At 44.1% G+C, this 22,934-nt stretch overlaps 1 protein-coding gene across 1 annotated transcript in view; it reads right to left on the reverse strand.

Moving 5' to 3' along the window:
* The window catches only part of LOC109880603 (charged multivesicular body protein 5), a 40,841-nt gene that overhangs the window by 11,325 nt on the left and 6,582 nt on the right, over positions 1 to 22,934 (reverse strand). Inside the window, exon 3 of the mRNA XM_020472794.2 lies at positions 22,309 to 22,355. Coding sequence (XP_020328383.1) covers positions 22,309 to 22,355 — 47 coding nt within the window. The remainder of the gene's footprint in view (positions 1 to 22,308; positions 22,356 to 22,934) is intronic.

The raw sequence follows: 22,934 nt of genomic DNA on the forward strand, positions 1-22,934 counted from the left end.
TACCTGGAATATAACATGGTCATTATTCATACCTGGAATATAACATGGCCGTTATTCATACCTGGAATACAATACATCATTATTCATACCTGGAATATAACATGGTCATTATTCATACCTGGAATATAACATGGTCGTTATTCATACCTGGAATACAATACATCATTATTCATACCTGGAATATAACATGGCCATTATTCATACCTGGAATATAACATGGTCATTATTCATACCATATATTTTTTAAATACACGTTTATTTTTTATACTTTTCCTTTATTACCCTCCAACCCTGCACCCCTCACCCAACTGGGGTAAACAATTGGACAACAACGCTCAGGTCTGTATTTTCAACTTATACATACTTTATGCATTTCAAGGTCTATTTTACAATACATGGATTTTGTTTGTTATTAACTCCCGTCCTTCCTCTACCCTCAACTATCTATTACTGATGTCCTTCCTCTACCCTTCCTCTATCCAATCGAAAATCAAATCAAGAGTCGGCTTTCTATTCCGCAACAAAGCCTCCTTCACTCAAGCCGCCAAGCTTACCCTAGTAAAACTGACTATCCTACCGATCCTCGACTTCGGCGATGTCATCTACAAAATGGCTTCCAACACTCTACTCAGCAAACTGGATGCAGTCTATCACAGTGCCATCCGTTTTGTCACTAAAGCACCTTATACTACCCACCACTGCGACTTGTATGCTCTAGTCGGCTGGCCCTCGCTACATATTCGTCGCCAGACCCACTGGCTCCAGGTCATCTACAAGTCTATGCTAGGTAAAGCTCCGCCTTATCTCAGCTCACTGGTCACGATGGCAACACCCATCCGTAGCACGCGCTCCAGCAGGTGTATCTCACTGATCATCCCTAAAGCCAACACCTCATTTGGCCGCCTTTCGTTCCAGTACTCTGCTGCCTGTGACTGGAACGAATTGCAAAAATCGCTGAAGTTGGAGACTTTTATCTCCCTCACCAACTTCAAACATCAGCTATCTGAGCAGCTAACCGATCGCTGCAGCTGTACATAGTCTATTGGTAAATAGCCCACCCTTTTCACCTACCTCATCCCCGTACTGTTTCTATTTATTTACTTTTCTGCTCTTCTGCACACCAATATCTCTACCTGTACATGACCATCTGATCTTTTATCACTCCAGTGTTAATCTGCAAAATTGTAATTATTTGCCTACCTCCTCATGCCTTTTGCACACATTGTATATAGACCCCCCCTTCGTTTTCTACTGTGTTATTGACTTGTTAATTGTTTACTCCATGTGTAACTCTTTGTTGTATGCTCACACTGCTATGCTTTATCTTGGCCAGGTCGCAGTTGCAAATGAGAACTTGTTCTCAACTAGCCTACCTGGTTAAATAAAGGTGTTCTCAACTAGCCTCCCTGGTTAAATAAAGGTGTTCTCAACTAGCCTACCTGGTTAAATAAAGGTGAAATAAAAATAAAATAAATAAAAAAAAACTCAACCTCTCCCATCTATTACTGATGTCCTTCCTCTACCCTCAACCTCTCCCATCTATTACTGATGTCCTTCCTCTACCCTCAACCATCTATTACTGATGTCCTTCCTCTACCTCTCCCATCTATTACTGATATCCTTCCTCTACCCTCAACCTCTCCCATCTATTACTGATGTCCTTCCTCTACCCTCAACCATTTATTACTGATGTCCTTCCTCTACCCTCAACCATCTATTACTGATGTCCTTCCTCTACCCTCAACCATTTATTACTGATGTCCTTCCTCTACCCTCAACCATCTATTACTGATGTCCTTCCTCTACCCTCAACCATCTATTACTGATGTCCTTCCTCTACCCTCAACCTCTCCCATCTATTACTGATGTCCTTCCTCTACCCTCAACCATCTATTACTGATGTCCTTCCTCTACCTCTCCCATCTATTACTGATATCCTTCCTCTACCCTCAACCTCTCCCATCTATTACTGATGTCCTTCCTCTACCCTCAACCATTTATTACTGATGTCCTTCCTCTACCCTCAACCATCTATTACTGATGTCCTTCCTCTACCCTCAACCATTTATTACTGATGTCCTTCCTCTACCCTCAACCATCTATTACTGATGTCCTTCCTCTACCCTCAACCATCTATTACTGATGTCCTTCCTCTACCCTCAACCTCTCCCATCTATTACTGATGTCCTTCCTCTACCCTCAACCATCTATTACTGATGTCCTTCCTCTACCTCTCCCATCTATTACTGATATCCTTCCTCTACCCTCAACCTCTCCCATCTATTACTGATGTACTTCCTCTACCCTCAACCATTTATTACTGATGTCCTTCCTCTACCCTCAACCATCTATTACTGATGTCCTTCCTCTACCCTCAACCATTTATTACTGATGTCCTTCCTCTACCCTCAACCATCTATTACTGATGTCCTTCCTCTACCCTCAACCATCTATTACTGATGTCCTTCCTCTACCCTCAACCTCTCCCATCTATTACTGATGTCCTTCCTCTACCCTCAACCATCTATTACTGATGTCCTTCCTCTACCCTCAACCTCTCCAATCTATTACTGATGTCCTTCCTCTACCCTCAACCTCTCCCATCTATTACTGATGTCCTTCCTCTACCCTCAACCATTTATTACTGATGTCCTTCCTCTACCCTCAACCATCTATTACTGATGTCCTTCCTCTACCCTCAACCATTTATTACTGATGTCCTTCCTCTACCCTCAACCATCTATTACTGATGTCCTTCCTCTACCCTCAACCATCTATTACTGATGTCCTTCCTCTACCCTCAACCTCTCCCATCTATTACTGATGTCCTTCCTCTACCCTCAACCATCTATTACTGATGTCCTTCCTCTACCCTCAACCATCATTTACTGATGTCCTTCCTCTACCCTCAACCATCTATTACTGATGCCCTTCCTCTACCCTCAACCATCTATTACTGATGTCCTTCCTCTACCCTCAACCATCTATTACTGATGTCCTTCCTCTACCCTCAACCATCTATTACTGATGTCCTTCCTCTACCCTCAACCTCTCCCATCTATTACTGATGTCCTTCCTCTACCCTCAACCTCTCCCATCTATTACTGATGTCCTTCCTCTACCCTCAACCTCTCCCATCTATTACTGATGTCCTTCCTCTACCCTCAACCATCTATTACTGATGTCCTTCCTCTACCCTCAACCTCTCCCATCTATTACTGATGTCCTTCCTCTACCCTCAACCGTCTATTACTGATGTCCTTCCCCTACCCTCAACCTCTCCCATCTATTACTGATGTCCTTCCTCTACCCTCAACCTCAACCATCTATTACTGATGTCCTTCCCCTACCCTCAACCTCTCCCATCTATTACTGATGTCCTTCCTCTACCCTCAACCTCTCCCATCTATTACTGATGTCCTTCCCCTTCCCTCAACCTCTCCCATCTATTACTGATGTCCTTCCTCTACCCTCAACCTTTCCCATCTATTACTGATGTCCTTCCTCTACCCTCAACCTCTCCCATCTATTACTGATGTCCTTCCTCTACCCTCAACCTCAAACATCTATTACTGATGTCCTTCCCCTACCCTCAACCTCTCCCATCTATTACTGATGTCCTTCCTCTACCCTCAACCTTTCCCATCTATTACTGATGTCCTTCCTCTACCCTCAACCATCTATTACTGATGTCCTTCCTCTACCCTCAACCTCTCCCATCTATTACTGATGTCCTTCCTCTACCCTCAACCTCTCCCATCTAAAACTGATGCCCTTCCTCTACCCTCAACCTCTCCCATCTATTACTGCTGTCCTTCCTCTACCCTCAACCTCTCCCATCTATTCCTGCTGTCCTTCCTCTACCCTCAACCATCTATTACTGATGTCCTTCCTCTACCCTCAACCTCTCCCATCTATTACTGATGTCCTTCCTCTACCCTCAACCATCTATTACTGATGTCCTTCCTCTACCATCTATTACTGATGTCCTTCCCCTACCCTCAACCTCTCCCATCTATTACTGATGTCCTTCCTCTACCCTCAACCTCAACCATCTATTACTGATGTCCTTCCTCTACCCTCAACCTCTCCCATCTATTACTGATGTCCTTCCTCTACCCTCAACCTCTCCCATCTATTACTGATGTCCTTCCTCTACCCTCAACCTCTCACATCTATTACTGATGTCATTCCTCTACCCTCAAACTCTCCCATCTATTACTGATGTCCTTCTTCTACCCTCAACCATCTATTACTGATGTCCTTCCCCTACCCTCAACCTCTCCCATATATTACTGATGTCCTTCCTCTACCCTCAACCTCTCCCATCTATTACTGATGTCCTTCCTCTACCCTCAACCTCTCCCATCTATTACTGATGTCCTTCCTCTACCCTCAACCTCTCCCATCTATTACTGATGTCCTTCCTCTACCCTCAACCTCTCCCATCTATTACTGATGTCCTTCCTCTACCCTCAACCTCTCCCATCTATTACTGATGTCCTTCCTCTACCCTCAAACTCTCCCATCTATTACTGATGTCCTTCCTCTACCCTCAACCTCTCCCATCTATTACTGATGTCCTTCCCCTACCCTCAACCTCTCCCATCTATTACTGATGTCCTTCCTCTACCCTCAACCATCTATTACTGATGTCCTTCCCCTACCCTCAACCTCTCCCATCTATTACTGATGTCCTTCCTCTACCCTCAACCTCTCCCATCTATTACTGATGTCCTTCCTCTACCCTCAACCTCTCCCATCTATTACTGATGTCCTTCCTCTACCCTCAACCATCTATTACTGATGTCCTTCCTCTACCCTCAACCTCTCCAATCTATTACTGATGTCCTTCCTCTACCCTCAACCTCTCCCATCTATTACTGATGTCCTTCCTCTACCCTCAACCATCTATTACTGATGTCCTTCCTCTACCCTCAACCTCTCCCATCTATTACTGATGTCCTTCCTCTACCCTCAACCATCTATTACTGATATCCTTCCTACACCATCCAGTCCCACCCTTCAGCTCCATTCAACCCCTCCCATCTATCTCTTAACACCATCCAGTCCCACCCTTCAGTTCCATTCAGCCGCTCCCATCTATCTCTTAACACCATCCAGTCCCACCCTTCAGCTCCATTCAGCCGCTCCCATCTATCTCTTAACACCATCCAGTCCCACCCTTCAGTTCCATTCAGCCGCTCCCATCTATCTCTTAACACCATCCAGTCCCACCCTTCAGTTCCATTCAGCCGCTCCCATCTATCTCTTAACACCATCCAGTCCCACCCTTCAGTTCCATTCAGCCGCTCGCATCTATCTCTTAACACCATCCAGTCCCACCCTTCAGCTCCATTCAGCCGCTCCCATCTATCTCTTAACACCATCCAGTCCCACCCTTCAGCTCCATTCAGCCGCTCCCATCTATCTCTTAACACCATCCAGTCCCACCCTTCAGCTCCATTCAGCCGCTCCCATCTATCTCTTAACACCATCCAGTCCCATCCTTCAGCTCCATTCAGCCGCTCCCATCTATCTCTTAACACCATCCAGTCCCATCCTTCAGCTCCATTCAGCCGCTCCCATCTATCTCTTAACACCATCCAGTCCCACCCTTCAGTTCCATTCAACCCCTCCCATCTATCTCTTAACACCATCCAGTCCCATCCTTCAGCTCCATTCAGCTGCTCCCATCTATCTCTTAACACCATCCAGTCCCACCCTTCAGCTCCATTCAGCCGCTCCCATCTATCTCTTAACATCATCCAGTCCCACCCTTCAGTTCCATTCAGCCGCTCCCATCTATCTCTTAACACCATCCAGTCCCACCCTTCAGTTCCATTCAGCCGCTCCCATCTATCTCTTAACACCATCCAGTCCCACCCTTCAGCTCCATTCAGCCGCTCCCATCTATCTCTTAACACCATCCAGTCCCACCCTTCAGCTCCATTCAGCCGCTCCCATCTATCTCTTAACACCATCCAGTCCCACCCTTCAGCTCCATTCAGCCGCTCCCATCTATCTCTTAACACCATCCAGTCCCACCCTTCAGCTCCATTCAGCCGCTCCCATCTATCTCTTAACACCATCCAGTCCCACCCTTCAGCTCCATTCAGCCGCTCCCATCTATCTCTTAACACCATCCAGTCCCACCCTTCAGCTCCATTCAGCCGCTCCCATCTATCTCTTAACACCATCCAGTCCCACCCTTCAGCTCCATTCAGCCGCTCCCATCTATCTCTTAACACCATCCAGTCCCACCCTTCAGCTCCATTCAACCCCTCCCATCTATCTCTTAACACCATCCAGTCCCATCCTTCAGCTCCATTCAGCCGCTCCCATCTATCTCTTAACACCATCCAGTCCCACCCTTCAGCTCCATTCAGCCGCTCCCATCTATCTCTTAACACCATCCAGTCCCACCCTTCAGCTCCATTCAGCCGCTCCCATCTATCTCTTAACACCATCCAGTCCCACCCTTCAGCTCCATTCAGCCGCTCCCATCTATCTCTTAACACCATCCAGTCCCACCCTTCAGCTCCATTCAACCCCTCCCATCTATCTCTTAACACCATCCAGTCCCACCCTTCAGCTCCATTCAGCCGCTCCCATCTATCTCTTAACACCATCCAGTCCCACCCTTCAGCTCCATTCAGCCGCTCCCATCTATCTCTTAACACCATCCAGTCCCACCCTTCAGCTCCATTCAGCCGCTCCCATCTATCGCTTAACACCATCCAGTCCCACCCTTCAGCTCCATTCAACCCCTCCCATCTATCTCTTAACACCATCCAGTCCCATCCTTCAGCTCCATTCAGCCGCTCCCATCTATCTCTTAACACCATCCAGTCCCACCCTTCAGCTCCATTCAGCCGCTCCCATCTATCTCTTAACACCATCCAGTCCCACCCTTCAGCTCCATTCAACCCCTCCCATCTATCTCTTAACACCATCCAGTCCCATCCTTCAGCTCCATTCAGCCGCTCCCATCTATCTCTTAACACCATCCAGTCCCACCCTTCAGCTCCATTCAGCCGCTCCCATCTATCTCTTAACACCATCCAGTCCCACCCTTCAGCTCCATTCAGCCGCTCCCATCTATCTCTTAACACCATCCAGTCCCACCCTTCAGCTCCATTCAGTCGCTCCCATCTATCTCTTAACACCATCCAGTCCCACCCTTCAGCTCCATTCAACCCCTCCCATCTATCTCTTAACACCATCCAGTCCCACCCTTCAGCTCCATTCAGCCGCTCCCATCTATCTCTTAACACCATCCAGTCCCACCCTTCAGCTCCATTCAGCCGCTCCCATCTATCTCTTAACACCATCCAGTCCCACCCTTCAGCTCCATTCAGCCGCTCCCATCTATCTCTTAACACCATCCAGTCCCACCCTTCAGCTCCATTCAACCCCTCCCATCTATCTCTTAACACCATCCAGTCCCACCCTTCAGCTCCATTCAGCCGCTCCCATCTATCTCTTAACACCATCCAGTCCCACCCTTCAGCTCCATTCAGCCGCTCCCATCTATCTCTTAACACCATCCAGTCCCACCCTTCAGCTCCATTCAGCCGCTCCCATCTATCTCTTAACACCATCCAGTCCCACCCTTCAGCTCCATTCAACCCCTCCCATCTATCTCTTAACACCATCCAGTCCCACCCTTCAGCTCCATTCAGCCGCTCCCATCTATCTCTTAACACCATCCAGTCCCACCCTTCAGCTCCATTCAGCCGCTCCCATCTATCTCTTAACACCATCCAGTCCCACCCTTCAGCTCCATTCAACCCCTCCCATCTATCTCTTAACACCATCCAGTCCCACCCTTCAGCTCCATTCAGCCGCTCCCATCTATCTCTTAACACCATCCAGTCCCACCCTTCAGCTCCATTCAGCCGCTCCCATCTATCTCTTAACACCATCCAGTCCCACCCTTCAACTCCATTCAGCCGCTCCCATCTATCTCTTAACACCATCCAGTCCCACCCTTCAGCTCCATTCAACCCCTCCCATCTATCTCTTAACACCATCCAGTCCCATCCTTCAGCTCCATTCAGCCCCTCCCATCTATCTCTTAACACCATCCAGTCCCACCCTTCAGCTCCATTCAACCCCTCCCATCTATCTCTTAACACCATCCAGTCCCACCCTTCAGCTCCATTCAACCCCTCCCATCTATCTCTTAACACCATCCAGTCCCACCCTTCAGCTCCATTCAGCCGCTCCCATCTATCTCTTAACACCATCCAGTCCCACCCTTCAGCTCCATTCAACCCCTCCCATCTATCTCTTAACACCATCCAGTCCCACCCTTCAGCTCCATTCAACCCCTCCCATCTATCGCTTAACACCATCCAGTCCCACCCTTCAGCTCCATTCAACCCCTCCCATCTATCGCTTAACACCATCCAGTCCCACCCTTCAGCCCCATTCAACCCCTCCCATCTATCTCTTAACACCATCCAGTCCCACCCTTCAGCTCCATTCAACCCCTCCCATCTATCTCTTAACACCATCCAGTCCCACCCTTCAGCTCCATTCAACCCCTCCCATCTATCTCTTAACACCATCCAGTCCCACCCTTCAGCTCCATTCAGCCCCTCCCATCTATCTCTTAACACCATCCAGTCCCACCCTTCAGCTCCATTCAACCCCTCCCATCTATCTCTTAACACCATCCAGTCCCACCCTTCAGCTCCATTCAACCCCTCCCATCTATCTCTTAACACCATCCAGTCCCACCCTTCAGCTCCATTCAACCCCTCCATCTATCTCTTAACACCATCCAGTCCCACCCTTCAGCTCCATTCAACCGCTCCCATCTATCTCTTAACACCATCCAGTCCCACCCTTCAGCTCCATTCAGCCGCTCCCATCTATCTCTTAACACCATCCAGTCCCACCCTTCAGCTCCATTCAACCGCTCCCATCTATCTCTTAACACCATCCAGTCCCACCCTTCAGCTCCATTCAACCGCTCCCATCTATCTCTTAACACCATCCATATATTATTAACTGGGATGTTTCACAAAAGTTCTGAACCTTTTTATTACCATAGTTTCTACAGACTGTAAATTAAAGATAAATATTTTTGCTAAAAGTATTATTATATTATTGATCGATTGACTATGACTTTTCAGATCGCCCAGTATTGCTATCTACAGGGTTAGCTCCAGGTAAATGTTGCAATTCTTCAGCCATTCCTGGACCTGCGACCAAAAACAAGCTACATATGGACAGTACCAAAACAAATTACCTAATGAATCTGTCTCTTCGTAGCAAAATCTGCAGAGCTGGGAAGGTTTGCATCCCCCATATAAATAACATTCTGTTGGTTGCAAGAATTCTGTATAATAATTTAAATTGAACAATTCTAAGTTTTGAATCTGCCGTCGTTTTGCATATCAGTTCATAAACAACAGAAGATGGAAGATTTCATCAAGCAGCCGAGGGACCACTTCTCCACCAGATCTGAAGACTACAGCATGACCAAGGTTATCATTACAGCATGACCAAGGATATCATTACAGCAGCCCAAGGATATCATTACAGCAGCCCAAGGATATCATTACAGCAGCCCAAGGATATCATTACAGCAGCCCAAGGATATCATTACAGCAGCCCAAGGATATCATTACAGCATGACCAAGGATATCATTACAGCATGACCAAGGATATCATTACAGCATGACCAAGGATATCATTACAGCATGACCAAGGATATCATTACAGCAGCCCAAGGATATTATTACAGCAGCCCAAGGATATCATTACAGCATGACCAAGGATGTCACTACAGCATGACCAAGGATATCATTACAGCATGACCAAGGATATCACTACAGCATGACCAAGGATATCATTACAGCATGACCAAGGATATCATTACAGCATGACCAAGGATATCATTACAGCATGACCAAGGATATCATTACAGCATGACCAAGGATATCATTACAGCAGCCCAAGGATATCACTACAGCATGATCAAGGATATCATTACAGCATGACCAAGGATATCATTACAGCATGACCAAGGATATCATTACAGCAGCCCAAGGATATCATTACAGCATGACCAAGGATATCATTACAGCAGCCCAAGGATATCATTACAGCAGCCCAAGGATATCATTACAGCAGCCCAAGGATATCATTACAGCAGCCCAAGGATATCATTACAGCAGCCCAAGGATATCATTACAGCAGCCCAAGGATATCATTACAGCATGACCAAGGATATCATTACAGCATGACCAAGGATATCATTACAGCATGACCAAGGATATCATTACAGCATGACCAAGGATATCATTACAGCACATTACAGCATGACCAAGGATATCATTACAGCATGACCAAGGATATCATTACAGCAGCCCAAGGATATCATTACAGCAGCCCAAGGATATCATTACAGCAGCCCAAGGATATCATTACAGCATGACCAAGGATGTCACTACAGCATGACCAAGGATATCATTACAGCATGACCAAGGATATCACTACAGCATGACCAAGGATATCATTACAGCATGACCAAGGATATCATTACAGCATGACCAAGGATATCATTACAGCAGCCCAAGGATATCATTACAGCATGACCAAGGATATCATTACAGCAGCCCCAAGGATATCACTACAGCATGATCAAGGATATCATTACAGCATGACCAAGGATATCATTACAGCATGACCAAGGATATCATTACAGCAGCCCAAGGATATCATTACAGCAGCCCAAGGATATCATTACAGCAGCCCAAGGATATCATTACAGCAGCCCAAGGATATCATTACAGCATGACCAAGGATAGATATCATTACAGCAGCCCAAGGATAGATATCATTACAGCAGCCCAAGGATATCACTACAGCATGACCAAGGATATCATTACACCAGCCCAAGGATATCACTACAGCAGCCCAAGGATATCACTACAGCATGACCAAGGATATCACTACAGCATGACCAAGGATATCATTACAGCAGCCCAAGGATATCATTACAGCAGCCCAAGGATATCATTACAGCAGCCCAAGGATATCATTACAGCATGACCAAGGATATCATTACAGCATGACCAAGGATATCATTACAGCATGACCAAGGATATCATTTACAGCAGCCCAAGGATATCATTACAGCATGACCAAGGATATCATTACAGCATGACCAAGGATATCACTACAGCATGACCAAGGATATCATTACAGCAGCCCAAGGATATCATTACAGCAGCCCAAGGATATCATTACAGCAGCCCAAGGATATCATTACAGCATGACCAAGGATATCATTACAGCATGACCAAGGATATCATTACAGCATGACCAAGGATATCATTACAGCAGCCCAAGGATATCATTACAGCAGCCCAAGGATATCATTACAGCATGACCAAGGATGTCACTACAGCATGACCAAGGATATCATTACAGCATGACCAAGGATATCACTACAGCATGACCAAGGATATCATTACAGCATGACCAAGGATATCATTACAGCATGACCAAGGATATCATTACAGCAGACCAAGGATATCATTACAGCATGACCAAGGATATCATTACAGCAGCCCAAGGATATCACTACAGCATGATCAAGGATATCATTACAGCATGACCAAGGATATCATTACAGCATGACCAAGGATATCATTACAGCAGCCCAAGGATATCATTACAGCAGCCCAAGGATATCATTACAGCAGCCCAAGGATAGATATCATTACAGCAGCCCAAGGATAGATATCATTACAGCAGCCCAAGGATATCACTACAGCATGACCAAGGATATCATTACACCAGCCCAAGGATATCACTTCAGCAGCCCAAGGATATCACTACAGCATGACCAAGGATATCACTACAGCATGACCAAGGATATCATTACAGCAGCCCAAGGATATCATTACAGCAGCCCAAGGATATCATTACAGCAGCCCAAGGATATCATTACAGCATGACCAAGGATATCATTACAGCATGACCAAGGATATCATTACAGCATGACCAAGGATATCATTACAGCAGCCCAAGGATATCATTACAGCATGACCAAGGATATCATTACAGCATGACCAAGGATATCATTACAGCAGCCCAAGGATATCATTACAGCAGCCCAAGGATATCATTACAGCAGCCCAAGGATATCATTACAGCATGACCAAGGATATCATTACAGCATGACCAAGGATATCATTACAGCATGACCAAGGATATCATTACAGCAGCCCAAGGATATCATTACAGCATGACCAAGGATATCATTACAGCATGACCAAGGATATCATTACAGCATGACCAAGGATATCATTACAGCATGACCAAGGATATCATTACAGCATGACCAAGGATATCATTACAGCAGACCAAGGATATCATTACAGCATGACCAAGGGTATCATTACAGCAGCCCAAGGATATCATTACAGCAGACCAAGGATATCATTACAGCATGACCAAGGATATCATTACAGCAGACCAAGGATATCATTACAGCATGACCAAGGATATCATTACAGCATGACCAAGGATATCATTACAGCATGACCAAGGAAATCATTACAGCATGACCAAGGATATCACTACAGCATGACCAATGATATCATTACAGCATGACCAAGGATATCATTACAGCATGACCAAGGATATCATTACAGCATGGCCAATGATATCATTACAGCATGACCAAGGATATCATTACAGCATGACCAAGGATATCACTACAGCATGACCAAGGATATCATTACAGCAGCCCAAGGATATCATTACAGCATGACCAAGGATATCATTACAGCATGACCAAGGATATCATTACAGCAGCCCAAGGATATCATTACAGCAGCCCAAGGATATCATTACAGCATGACCAAGGATATCATTAAAGCAGCCCAAGGATATCATTACAGCAGCCCAAGGATATCATTACAGCAGCCCAAGGATATCATTACAGCAGCCCAAGGATATCATTACAGCATGACCAATGATATCACTACAGCAGCCCAAGGATATCACTACAGCATGACCAAGGATATCATTACAGCAGCCCAAGGATATCATTACAGCATGACCAAGGATATCATTACAGCATGACCAAGGATATCATTACAGCAGCCCAAGGATATCATTACAGCAGCCCAAGGATATCATTACAGCATGACCAATGATATCATTACAGCATGACCAAGGATATCATTACAGCATGACCAAGGATATCATTACAGCAGCCCAAGGATATCATTACAGCATGACCAAGGATATCATTACATCATGACCAAGGATATCATTACAGCATGACCAAGGATATCACTACAGCATGACCAAGGATATCATTACAGCAGCCCAAGGATATCATTACAGCATGACCAAGGATATCATTACAGCAGCCCAAGGATATCATTACAGCAGCCCAAGGATATCACTACAGCATGACCAAGGATATCACTACAGCATGACCAAGGATATTATTACAGCAGCCCAAGGATATCACTTCAGCAGCCCAAGGATATCATTACAGCAGCCCAAGGATATCATTACAGCAGCCCAAGGATATCACTTCAGCAGCCCAAGGATATCACTTCAGCAGCCCAAGGATATCATTACAGCAGCCCAAGGATATCACTTCAGCAGCCCAAGGATATCATTACAGCATGACCAAGGATATCATTACAGCATGACCAAGGATATCATTACAGCATGACCAAGGATATCATTACAGCAGCCCAAGGATATCATTACAGCATGACCAAGGATATCATTACAGCAGCCCAATGATATCATTGCAGCAGCCCAAGGATATCATTACAGCATGACCAAGGATATCATTACAGCATGACCAAGGATATCATTACAGCATGACCAAGGATATCATTACAGCAGCCCAAGGATATCATTACAGCATGACCAAGGATATCATTACAGCATGACCAAGGATATCATTACAGCATGACCAAGGATATCATTACAGCATGACCAAGGATATCATTACAGCATGACCAAGGATATCATTACAGCAGACCAAGGATATCATTACAGCATGACCAAGGGTATCATTACAGCAGCCCAAGGATATCATTACAGCAGACCAAGGATATCATTACAGCATGACCAAGGATATCATTACAGCAGACCAAGGATATCATTACAGCATGACCAAGGATATCATTACAGCATGACCAAGGATATCATTACAGCATGACCAAGGAAATCATTACAGCATGACCAAGGATATCACTACAGCATGACCAAGGATATCATTACAGCATGACCAAGGATATCATTACAGCATGACCAAGGATATCATTACAGCATGGCCAATGATATCATTAAAGCATGACCAAGGATATCATTACAGCATGACCAAGGATATCACTACAGCATGACCAATGATATCATTACAGCAGCCCAAGGATATCATTACAGCATGACCAAGGATATCATTACAGCATGACCAAGGATATCATTACAGCAGCCCAAGGATATCATTACAGCAGCCCAAGGATATCATTACAGCATGACCAAGGATATCATTAAAGCAGCCCAAGGATATCATTACAGCAGCCCAAGGATATCATTACAGCAGCCCAAGGATATCATTACAGCAGCCCAAGGATATCATTACAGCAGCCCAAGGATATCATTACAGCATGACCAATGATATCACTACAGCAGCCCAAGGATATCACTACAGCATGACCAAGGATATCATTACAGCAGCCCAAGGATATCATTACAGCATGACCAAGGATATCATTACAGCATGACCAAGGATATCATTACAGCAGCCCAAGGATATCATTACAGCAGCCCAAGGATATCATTACAGCATGACCAATGATATCATTACAGCATGACCAAGGATATCATTACAGCATGACCAAGGATATCATTACAGCAGCCCAAGGATATCATTACAGCATGACCAAGGATATCATTACATCATGACCAAGGATATCATTACAGCATGACCAAGGATATCACTACAGCATGACCAAGGATATCATTACAGCAGCCCAAGGATATCATTACAGCATGACCAAGGATATCATTACAGCAGCCCAAGGATATCATTACAGCAGCCCAAGGATATCATTACAGCAGCCCAAGGATATCACTACAGCATGACCAAGGATATCACTACAGCATGACCAAGGATATTATTACAGCAGCCCAAGGATATCACTTCAGCAGCCCAAGGATATCATTACAGCAGCCCAAGGATATCATTACAGCAGCCCAAGGATATCACTTCAGCAGCCCAAGGATATCACTTCAGCAGCCCAAGGATATCATTACAGCAGCCCAAGGATATCACTTCAGCAGCCCAAGGATATCATTACAGCATGACCAAGGATATCATTACAGCATGACCAAGGATATCATTACAGCATGACCAAGGATATCATTACAGCAGCCCAAGGATATCATTACAGCATGACCAAGGATATCATTACAGCAGCCCAAGGATATCATTGCAGCAGCCCAAGGATATCATTACAGCATGACCAAGGATATCATTACAGCATGACCAAGGATATCATTACAGCAGACCAAGGATATCATTACAGCATGACCAAGGATATCATTACAGCATGACCAAGGGATATCATTACAGCATGACCAAGGATATCATTACAGCATGACAAGGATATCATTACAGCATGACCAAGGATATCATTACAGCAGCCCAAGGATATCATTACAGCATGACCAAGGATATCATTACAGCAGCCCAAGGATATCATTACAGCAGCCCAAGGATATCATTACAGCATGACCAAGGATATCATTACAGCATGACCAAGGACATCATTACAGCAGCCCAAGGATATCATTACAGCATGACCAAGGACATCATTACAGCAGCCCAATGATATCATTACAGCATGACCAAGGATATCATTACAGCATGACCAAGGATATCATTACAGCAGACCAAGGATATCATTACAGCATGACCAAGGATATCATTACAGCATGACCAAGGATATCATTACAGCATGACCAAGGATATCATTACAACATGACCAAGGATATCATTACAGCATGACCAAGGATATCATTACAGCATGACCAAGGATATCATTACAGCAGCCCAAGGATATCATTACAGCATGACCAAGGATATCATTACAGCAGCCCAAGGATATCATTACAGCAGCCCAAGGATATCATTACAGCATGACCAAGGATATCATTACAGCATGACCAAGGATATCACTACAGCATGACCAATGATATCATTACAGCAGCCCAAGGATATCATTACAGCATGACCAAGGACATCATTACAGCAGCCCAATGATATCATTACAGCATGACCAAGGATATCATTACAGCAGCCCAAGGATATCACTACAGCAGCCCAAGGATATCATTACAGCAGCCCAAGGATATCATTACAGCATGACCAAGGATATCATTACAGCAGCCCAAGGATATCATTACAGCAGCCCAAGGATATCATTACAGCAGCCCAAGGATATCATTACAGCAGCCCAAGGGTATCATTACAGCATGACCAAGGATATCACTACAGCAGCCCAAGGATATCATTACAGCATGACCAAGGATATCATTACAGCATGACCAAGGATATCATTACAGCATGACCAAGGATATCATTACAGCAGCCCAAGGATATCACTTCAGCAGCCCAAGGATATCATTACAGCAGCCCAAGGATATCATTACAGCAGCCCAAGGATATCATTACAGCAGCCCAAGGATATCATTACAGCAGCCCAAGGATATCATTACAGCAGCCCAAGGATATCACTTAAGCAGCCCAAGGATATCATTACAGCAGCCCAAGGATATCATTACAGCAGCCCAAGGATATCATTACAGCATGACCAAGGATATCATTACAGCATGACTAAGGATATCATTACAGCATGACCAAGGATATCATTACAGCATGACCAAGGATATCATTACAGCAGACCAAGGATATCATTACAGCATGACCAAGGATATCATTACAGCATGACCAAGGATATCATTACAGCATGACCAAGGATATCATTACAGCATGACCAAGGATATCACTACAGCATGACCAAGGATATCATTACAGCATGACCAATGATATCATTACAGCATGGCCAATGATATCATTACAGCATGACCAAGGATATCATTACAGCATGACCAAGGATATCACTACAGCATGACCAATGATATCATTACAGCAGCCCAAGGATATCATTACAGCATGACCAAGGACATCATTACAGCAGCCCAAGGATATCATTACAGCATGACCAAGGATATCATTACAGCATGACCAAGGATATCATTACAGCAGCCCAAGGATATCATTACAGCAGCCCAAGGATATCATTACAGCAGCCCAAGGATATCATTACAGCAGCCCAAGGATATCATTACAGCAGCCCAAGGATATCATTACAGCATGACCAAGGATATCACTACAGCAGCACAAGGATATCACTACGGCATGACCAAGGGTATCATTACAGCAGCCCAAGGATATCATTACAGCATGACCAAGGATATCATTACAGCATGACCAAGGATATCATTACAGCAGCCCAAGGGTATCATTACAGCAGCCCAAGGATATCATTACAGCATGACCAATGATATCATTACAGCATGACCAAGGATATCATTACAGCATGACCAAGGATATCATTACAGCAGCCCAATGATATCATTACAGCATGACCAAGGATATCATTACAGCATGACCAATGATATCATTACAGCATGACCAAGGATATCACTACAGCATGACCAAGGATATCACTACAGCATGACCAAGGATATCATTACAGCAGCCCAAGGATATCACTTCAGCAGCCCAAGGATATCATTACAGCAGCCCAATGATATCATTACAGCAGCCCAAGGATATCATTACAGCAGCCCAAGGATATCACTTCAGCAACCCAAGGATATCATTACAGCAGCCCAAGGATATCACTTCAGCAGCCCACGGATATCATTACAGCATGACCAAGGATATCATTACAGCATGACCAAGGATATCATTACAGCATGACCAAGGATATCATTACAGCACGACCAAGGATATCATTACAGCAGCCCAAGGATATCATTACAGCATGACCAAGGATATCATTACAGCATGACCAAGGATATCATTACAGCAGACCAAGGATATCATTACAGCATGACCAAGGATATCATTACAGCATGACCAAGGATATCATTACAGCATGACCAAGGATATCATTACAGCATGACCAAGGATATCATTACAGCATGACCAAGTATATCACTACAGCATGACCAAGGATATCATTACAGCATGACCAAGGATATCATTACAGCATGACCAAGGATATCATTACAGCAGCCCAAGGATATCATTACAGCATGACCAAGGATATCATTACAGCAGCCCAAGGATATCATTACAGCAGCCCAAAGATATCATTACAGCATGACCAAGGATATCATTACAGCATGACCAAGGATATCACTACAGCATGACCAAGGATATCATTACAGCAGCCCAAGGATATCATTACAGCATGACCAAGGACATCATTACAGCAGCCCAAGGATATCATTACAACATGACCAAGGATATCATTACAGCAGCCCAAGGATATCACTACAGCAGCCCAAGGATATCATTACAGCAGCCCAAGGATATCATTACAGCATGACCAAGGATATCATTACAGCATGACCAAGGATATCATTACAGCATGACCAAGGACATCATTACAGCAGCCCAAGCATATCATTACAGCATGACCAAGGATATCATTACAGCATGACCAAGGATATCATTACAGCATGACCAAGGACATCATTACAGCAGCCCAAGGATATCATTACAGCATGACCAAGGACATCATTACAGCAGCCCAAGGATATCATTACAACATGACCAATGATATCATTACAGCATGACCAAGGATATCATTACAGCAGCCCAAGGATATCATTACAGCAGCCCAAGGATATCACTTAAGCAGCCCAAGGATATCATTACAGCAGCCCAAGGATATCATTACAGCAGCCCAAGGATATCATTACAGCAGCCCAAGGATATCACTACAGCATGACCAAGGATGTAGGATGCTACATTTAACTGATTGTTTTATGTAGGATGCTACATTTTTGTCCAGTTGCAATTGTTAGTAGGCCCAATAAAAACATCCCACTTCTATTAGGCCATATGTTTTTTTCTTAAATTATTTTATACAGGCCTCGGCTGGGCTAGTGAAAGATATGCCTTATAGCCTACCTCTGGCAGTTCAATTATTTTATAAAGGCCTCGGATGGGTAGAATTAGACTCCAATTAAGCCAGCTTGTTGTTTGTAAAGTCAAATTAAGATGAATATTAGTGTTGAAATGAAATACTCAACTGGTGTAGTTTTTCTCCATCTGTTGCTGGGCAACACTTGCATAACAAGTGAGCTATATTTTCAGCACCAGGCGCTGTTCACCTATTGACTGCTGCAGTTGCAGCATTACGTCTCAGCACCACAGAATGGTCCTCTGCTTTATTAGTTGACTGTCTCCTGCATTCTCTCTCCTCACGAATGAAATTAAAATGTACGTTTTGCATTATTTAGGTTAACTTCCTTCTAACTTCCTTTTTATTCACTATTTATATAAATGATTTAGACAAAAATTTCCCAAAATGCGCAACTTCATTTTGATGCTGATGATACTGTTATTTACTGTTGTGCCTCGTCGCTTTCCAGAACTTGCAAACTGCTTTTTATACTGTTCAACATACCTTGTGTCAATTGAAGCTTATCCTCAATACTGACAAAACTAAACAAATGGTGTTTTCTAAAGCAAGAAATAGACCTCTGAACCTTTCACCTATTACTACCTGTCAGGGCAAGGAGATTGAGGTTGTAACCTCATATAAATATCTTGGAATTTTAATTCATGACTGTCTCTCTTTTAAATTGCATATTTGTATTTTTATTTTTACAGGGACAGTGCACATTAATCAACATTTTAGTAAAAGTGCCGGTTTTAGCCAACCGGCTAATTTTCAACCGCAGTCCCTGGGCAGGTTATTAAAAACAATTACAATATAGACAATAGCAACATAGAACAAGCAAGACATAGCATACAGACAGAGCAACATAGGACAAGCAAGACGTAGCATACAGACAGAGCAGCATAAAACAAAAAGCAGCAAGACAAAATTCATAAAATCAACAAAGTGTTTCCACACCTCACAAGCTACAGACAATAGACAACATGGAGAGTGGCAACACACAGCTAGGGACCATGTTCACAAATCTGATTGACCTTTAGCCATGTCTTCAAGCATTTTGTGAAAGTGTGATATGTGGTGCAGTTATGTGTGTCTGATGGCAGTGTATTCCAGACATGGGAAGCTCTCACAGAGAATGCAGATTTACTAAAGGTGCTTTTCCTTAGGGGAACTATACAGTCACCTCTCATGGCAGACCTTGTGGATCTGCTGCCATATGTCTGGGTTTTCTGTTTAACAAAAATATTGAGTGGAGGGGGAGCCAGGCCATTGAGGATCTTGAATACAAGACATGCGTCGGTGTATTGCACAAGATTTTCCCAACTCAAGAGCTCATGCTTTCTAAGGATGTGACAATGATGATGGCTATTGGGCTTCCTATCAAGCACTTTGAGAGCCTGTTTGTAGACAGACTGAATAGGTTTTAATGTTGTACAGCAAGCTTGGGCCCAACTAGTCAAGCAGTATGTTAAGTGGGGGAGTATCATAGATTTGAAGTACAGTTTTGCTACCTCTGTAGTCAAACAATTTCGTATAAATCGGAAATTAGCTAGGTTGAATTTGGTTATTTGAATTACCTTTTTCACATGCTTTTTAAAAGAGAGGTTGGAATCAAGTATGATGCCAAGGTACTTAAAATCGGATACCACCTGGAGCTTCTCCCCTGACACATAGACATCTGGCTCAGTAGCATCTGTTGCCCTCATGCAAACAGTTTTTTTCACATTGAGATGCAAACACGAGTCACTGAGCCACTTTGTAACCTGGACCATAGTGAGTTCTTGTGCAGCTTGTTGTTTGCTCTTTGCATGCACATATATCACTGTATCATCTGCATACATTTGAACTTCAGACCCAGTACAGACAGAAGGCAGATCATTAATGTACAGGCTGAACAGGAGGGGCCCCAGTATTGACCCTTGGGGCACGCCCACATCATAGCTACGAGTGGGCGACAGCTCATTGCTCACTCTGACACACTGAGTTCTGCCTTCAAGGTATGATTTCATCCATCTCAAGGCATCAGGGGAAAAGTTGAACTTGGACAATTTTGTGATGAGAATCTCATGGTTAACAGTATCAAAAGCCTTCCTTAGGTCCAGAAACACATCCCCAACAGCACCCCCTTTGTCCATCTTGGACTTCACATTTTCCAGAAGAAAGCAGTTGGCCGTTTCTGTTGACATTTTCTGTTCCAAATGTCCGAACTGAATTTGGTAAAAGGGCTTTTATGTCCTCTGCGCCATCGTCTTGGAACACCTTACAAAATACTTTTAAACTGGAAGAACTTGTCCCGATTGGTATTTTTAAATCACTGATGAAGGATTTTGAGGCTGATTCCCCCAATTGGTGTTTTTAAATCACTGATGAAGGGGTTTGAGGCTGATTCCCTGACCTGTCAATGTTTTTAATTTGCTGTTTTATACTCTTGTGAATTCAATGGTTTCTATTAGATTACTTGTAGTTTTTCATGTTGTCTGTCTGTAATTTTTGTAATGACTTGGTGCTGCCTATCTTGGCCAGGACGCTCTTGAAAAATAGATTTTAAATCTCAATGAGCCCTTCCTGGTTAAATAAAGGTTCAATCAAATTTGAAAAAACATTGCATTTGGGACTTTTTGCATCTCGGGTCTGAGATTTGTTTTAAATAATATTCTTTTTTAAATTAAAATAACGTTCATAATTGATTTTGGGGGCTTTGGGGTGGCAAATAATATTGTTGGTGGGTCAGATTTGTCCCACAGGCCACCAGTTGGGACCCCTGATCTACACTGACTGAAGTGGATTTAACAAGTGACATCAATAAGGGATCATATCTTTCACCTGGATTCACCTGGTCAGTCTGTGTCTAATGTTTTGTCCACTCAGTGTAGAATACAATATATCACATATCTTCAATATAAAATATAATTATTCATACCTGGAATACAAAATGGTCATTTATTCCAAGCTGAATCGACAATGACTCATTTTCTGAGTGTTAGTTTCTAAACAACAGTGGTATCTTGTTTATACAGTAGTACTGAAATGAACAATATCTTACTGTCTCTTCTGCTTCAGAACCCTCATAGCTTTCTGCTTCACCATGTTCTGGAGAGGAAGAGGAGATAGAAGACTTTATTAGTCCATCAGCTTTCCCCTCCCAAGAACACCGACAGACAGAAAGGCAGACAGACAGGCAAGACAGACAGGAAAGACAGACCGGCAAGACAGACTGACAGCCAGAAAGACAGGCAGACAAGACAGACTGACAGCCAGAGACAGACAGATAGACAGGCAGACTGACAGACAGACCGGCAGACAGACAGACTGACAGGCAGGCAAGACAGACTGACAGGCAGGCTAGACAGACTGACAGGCAGGCTAGACAGACTGACAGGCAGACATACTGACACATAGACTTGCAGGCATCAGAGGTTAGTTTAAGCGGTCAGTCAAAGGCAGCGTTTCCCAAGCTCGGTCTTCAGGACCCCAAGGGGTGCACGTTTAGGTTTTAATGATGATGATTAGTTGATCAAACAGACAGGCAAGACAGACCGGCAAGACAGACCGGCAAGACAGACTGACAGCCAGAGACAGACAGATAGACAGGCAGACTGACAGGCAGGCAGGCAGGCAGGACAGACAGACAGACAGACAGACAGACAGGCAGGCAGGCAGGCAAGACAG

This window comes from Oncorhynchus kisutch, linkage group LG30 (assembly GCF_002021735.2).
Source record: "Oncorhynchus kisutch isolate 150728-3 linkage group LG30, Okis_V2, whole genome shotgun sequence".
NCBI classification, from domain to species: Eukaryota; Metazoa; Chordata; class Actinopteri; order Salmoniformes; family Salmonidae; genus Oncorhynchus; species Oncorhynchus kisutch.